The sequence below is a fragment of the Carlito syrichta genome, unplaced genomic scaffold (genome assembly GCF_000164805.1).
Source record: "Carlito syrichta isolate Samal-C Ts95f unplaced genomic scaffold, Tarsius_syrichta-2.0.1 Scaffold304031, whole genome shotgun sequence".
Lineage (NCBI taxonomy): Eukaryota > Metazoa > Chordata > Mammalia > Primates > Tarsiidae > Carlito > Carlito syrichta.
In genome coordinates this window covers 528,906-533,122 of record NW_007248127.1, presented here as the reverse complement: position 1 = coordinate 533,122, position 4,217 = coordinate 528,906, and the positions used below count along the sequence as shown (strand labels likewise).

The window sequence follows — 4,217 nt, the reverse complement described above, 5'->3', positions numbered from 1 at the left end:
ACCCGCCTGGGCAACTTGGCGAGACCTCATCTCTACAATAAATTAAAAAAAAAATTAGCTGGGTGTGGTAGCATGTGCCTGTAGTTCCAGTTACTTGGAAGGCTGAGGCGGAAGGATCGCCAGAGCCCAGCAGGTCGAGGCTGCGGTGGCCGGGAGCGGCCACTGCACTCCAGTCTGGGCGACAGAGTGAGACTCCAACTCAAAAAACAAACAAACAAACAAACAAACAAAACCAAAAACAACCCCCCCAAAAAAACAAATAGGAAATGGATATCAACAGCACCTTGTAAACAGTATCTTGTAGAGTGCTGTGCACATGACCTTATTTGGGCTCAGTTCAAGCGGCTGGCTGACTCACGGCAGCCACCTTTCCCACAGGAGCTCAGAGGAGCAGCGAATGATGGGTGGAGTGTCACATTCTCAGGTTGCGGGCGTTGGGATGACTCCACCAGCCCAGGATGTTCCCAGTGGGCCAGCTCCTCCTCCCACCTGCCCCCTCTGACCCCGCCTCTTTCTTCCTAGGTGGTGACCATCGCTATGTGAACAACTACACAAACAGCTACGGGAGTGAGTGGGGTACGCCGGACACCATGAAGAGATACTCCATGTACCTGACACCCAAGGGTAAGGGCACACCTTCTCACCATAGTCCTGGGGCATCCCTCCTGCCAAAGGGCCCCAGAGTCTTTGGCATCCCTTGCTGTCCATGTAATAATGCATAGCTCCTGCTTCCCTCTTATGAGTGTCGTGGTTCTGATGACAAGTCACTGGTGCCCCGCTCCTCAGAGCTTCCCCTTTCCCTTGCTTCCTGCCCACCCCCTTGCTTCTCTTTCCTTCCAAGGGTCTCTTGGGCTCTCCCCTGCCAGGCTGAAGCAGTGTTTGGCTTCCGCTCACGTTTTCATAGGTGCTGAGCCCTGCGGGGAGGCTGCCTCCCCAAGAACCCTCTACCCCTCAAGGGCAGGGAGAGGCATCTCCTCTTCTGAGTGTCCTTACCATGCAGCCCGGCCCCCTCAGCCTTCCCTCCCAGGCCCTGGAGAAGCCCAGCCTGCAGGGCTTCAACCTGGTGGGGTATCAACCAGGGCCTGCCTATTCTTGCCGTGTAGTGGCCTGTCGAATTCCTGGGTGCCAGCAGCAAACCACAACAATGTCCGTTACATAAGGGTGGGTGTGCCGGGCCTGCCAGCCCTTGGACGCAGGGGTTTGTGGATGGGCATGTGGGGTACACATGGGTGGAGAGGGGCTGAGGGAGCAGGGGGAAGGGGAGGGAGGAGGAGAACATGGGGAAGGCACAAGTCACCAGAGAGGAAAGTCTTGAGGCCCTAAGCAGTAACACACACACACACACACACACACACACACACACACACACACACACACACACACAGTGGGAGGAGCTTGGGGGATTTGGAGAGATGAGCTCAACAGAGAAGCACCTTTGCTGCCCCACCCAACTTGAAAACACCTGGTCTTCTCAGGGTTAGGTTCTCCCCACTCCAACATACCTGGGGTGGGCTGGGCCCCAGCTGGCCAGTCTTGCCCTTTCCCCTGCCCCTTTGGGCTGAGTTCCATGAGAGGACGAGTGTACCAACTAGCGCCACCAGCATCCTCTCCTCAGAACCCCCGACCCCACCTTGCCCTGGCCTGTTCCCTCCTGTCCCTCCCTTTCATCTAAGAACCGGATCCTGATGTGGCATCGAGTGCCCTGACAGGCCCCTGCTTGTTTCTCCTACTCTGTAGGAAATCCAGGGCTTAGTATGAGCCCCCGGCAGGCTACAGAAGGTGAGCAGAGCAGCACGGGATGGGGAGTGGTTGAGGGAGGTGGGGGTGGAGGGAAGAACACCACCTGCTCACAGAGATGTCACCCTGAGGGTCCAGGCACTGGGGCACATTGGACTGGCCACTGCCCCCTCTGAGAAGAGGGATGGCTGGGCTTACCTGCTAGGAGACCTCTCAGCTCTGTCACTGTGAATCAGCCCATGACATTTGTGATGGAAGAAACAGGTTCCCCCAGTATCCCTGCCCCAAGCACTATGGGGCAGGAAATCTGCCCTCTGGGAGCTCCCAGGCTCAGGGTAGAGGTGAGGGGAGGGCCAGAGAAAGTCACCAGGAGATCAGGGAGACAAGGCCACTAAAAGGCCACCAGGCCTCGAGTCTGAGAGTTTTAGGGTCAGTGGGATTGGGCAGTGGCTGTGACTCCTTCCCGGGAGAGAGCAGTTTCGAGGAACCATGTGCTCAGTAAAAGGGGCATGCCTGTGAGGGGCAGAGGGCAGTGGGGTGAGAAAGGTTTAGAGGAAGGACCAGCAGGTGCTGGGGCCTGAGGGCCAGAATTGGGGGTGTGGTATAGCTGAGGGCAGGCGGGGAGGGGAGGAGATAACAGGACCCTAACATACCTGAGGAGCTGTAAGGTGGGGGTATGGATCCCCCTCTGTCTTCCTCACAAGGCTGTGTGAGAGCCCAGGTGGGCGGGGAAGGAAAGCACTTGTGAGGTGAGGCTCCCACCCCAGGGCCCAGCCACAGCCGTATGGGCACCCGGGAGATGTTCTCAGTGGTGCATTAGGCCCACCCAAGGGCCCATCCTTCCCTTGGCGAAGGGCCCACATCTCTATCCCCCACGGTTGCCGTGGCCTCTCCTTCCTCCCAAGCACCCCAGTTTCCAGCTTCTGGGGTTTCATTCACATAGGGGCTGACTCAGGAAGGAAGTGTTGGGTCTTCCAGCCCCCAATGCCCCACAAAGTCCCCTAAGTAGGCGACCATGAGTCTTAGTCTATCCAGGACCACCCAGATTTACACCAAATTTACCACTTTGGTCTAATTGTTAGCAGAGCTGATTCTGCTCTCAGAAGCCTCCTGATTTGGGGAATAAATTAGGTGATCGCCTTATGCTAGACCTGGGAGACCTCTCTTGTGGTAGAATCCAGGTCCTGTGACAGGCCGCTGGGGAGCTGTTTGGGGGCCAGGAATCTTGCATGGGGCACCTGCAGTCAGAGGCCTTGGGCCCTGAGTTGAGCATTGACTCCCCTTCTTTATCTGCTTCACAGGCGGAGCCCGGACATCCTACCAGCCCTCATCTCCTGGCCGCTTCTCCAAGGAGACCACCCAGAAAAATTTCAACAATCTCTATGGCACCAAAGGTAGGCGGGTGGCTCAGGGGTAGGCAGGGCCCACGTTGGGGCCATGCAGACAAGAGGTGGGGTGGGGGTGGCAGTGGGTCAGGCCATAGGGCAGGGGGCTGGATTCCCTAGTATGAGATTAATGTAGGGAGCTAGAATGGGGTGGGGTCCCAGACTGGGGTGGGGAGGGTCCCAAGGAGCTTAAAGTATGTGTGTGTGACATCATTAGTTAGGCTGGAGGAAAGGCAGTCAGGAGCCTCGGTATTACGAGAACTCTCAGATTCCATATGCTCTTCTTACCCCTGAGCAATGATTCCAGGGGAACTGGGGGCAAGCAGCCACCCTGGGGTTGGGTATGGAGACCTCCTCCAGCAAGTGTCAGGGCAGGAGGACCCACAGAGGACCTTGACTGACTGGTTTACTTTTGTGTTGAAAAGTTGTACCGTGGTTGAAACATATTAGTTTAGCCGTGAATGGAAAGGAAGGCATGGTATGAAATGGGCAGTCCCTGGAAATCCAGGGGGTACTGTCACCATGTGAGGCCAGTGAGTGAGCGATGCCTTAAAACTCAGAAGAGGAGAAATGGAGGTGGGGGTGTGGCCTAGCTCAGGGCACTCTGAGGGGACTATAGTGCCTGAGGACAGGGCCATGCATGATGAGTCCTGGCTCTAGGGGTGGGAGGGGGGTCCTGGTTCTGTCCTAGGGGCTCCCGGGTGCATACCAGTCCAGGAAGGAAGGAACTGGGCCAGCTATACCAGAGCCTCTGCCCCAGAAACAGCACTAGAGGGACTCTTCAGTGAGGATAAGGCCACTGGCACTGGGGGGGCAGGAGCACATTGTGGGCAGGGTGGTGCCCCAGCCTCTATGTCCAGGATTGGTTTCACAGCTGTGACATGCACCCCTCTCCTCCTCACATGCAGTGGACTGGGCTCCACAAGGGTAGAGCTGACTCTGTCCAATTCCTTCCTATAACCCCAGGGCCCCAAAGTGGGAGAGGGATGCAGGAAACAGTTATTATTTTTTTTGAGTTGGAGTCTCACTCTGTTGCCCAGACTGGAGTGCAGTGGCCACTCCCAGCCACCGCAGCCTCGACCTGCTGGGCTCCGG

At 56.9% G+C, this 4,217-nt stretch overlaps 1 protein-coding gene across 2 annotated transcripts in view; it reads left to right on the top strand.

The window, feature by feature from the left end:
• TRIM29 (tripartite motif containing 29) overlaps positions 1–4,217 on the top strand; it is a 26,249-nt gene that overhangs the window by 14,829 nt on the left and 7,203 nt on the right. For both annotated transcript variants that reach the window (XM_008059421.2, XM_021713074.1), the window contains exons 5-6: positions 523–624; positions 3,039–3,131. In XM_008059421.2, coding sequence (XP_008057612.1) covers positions 523–624; positions 3,039–3,131 — 195 coding nt within the window. The remainder of the gene's footprint in view (positions 1–522; positions 625–3,038; positions 3,132–4,217) is intronic.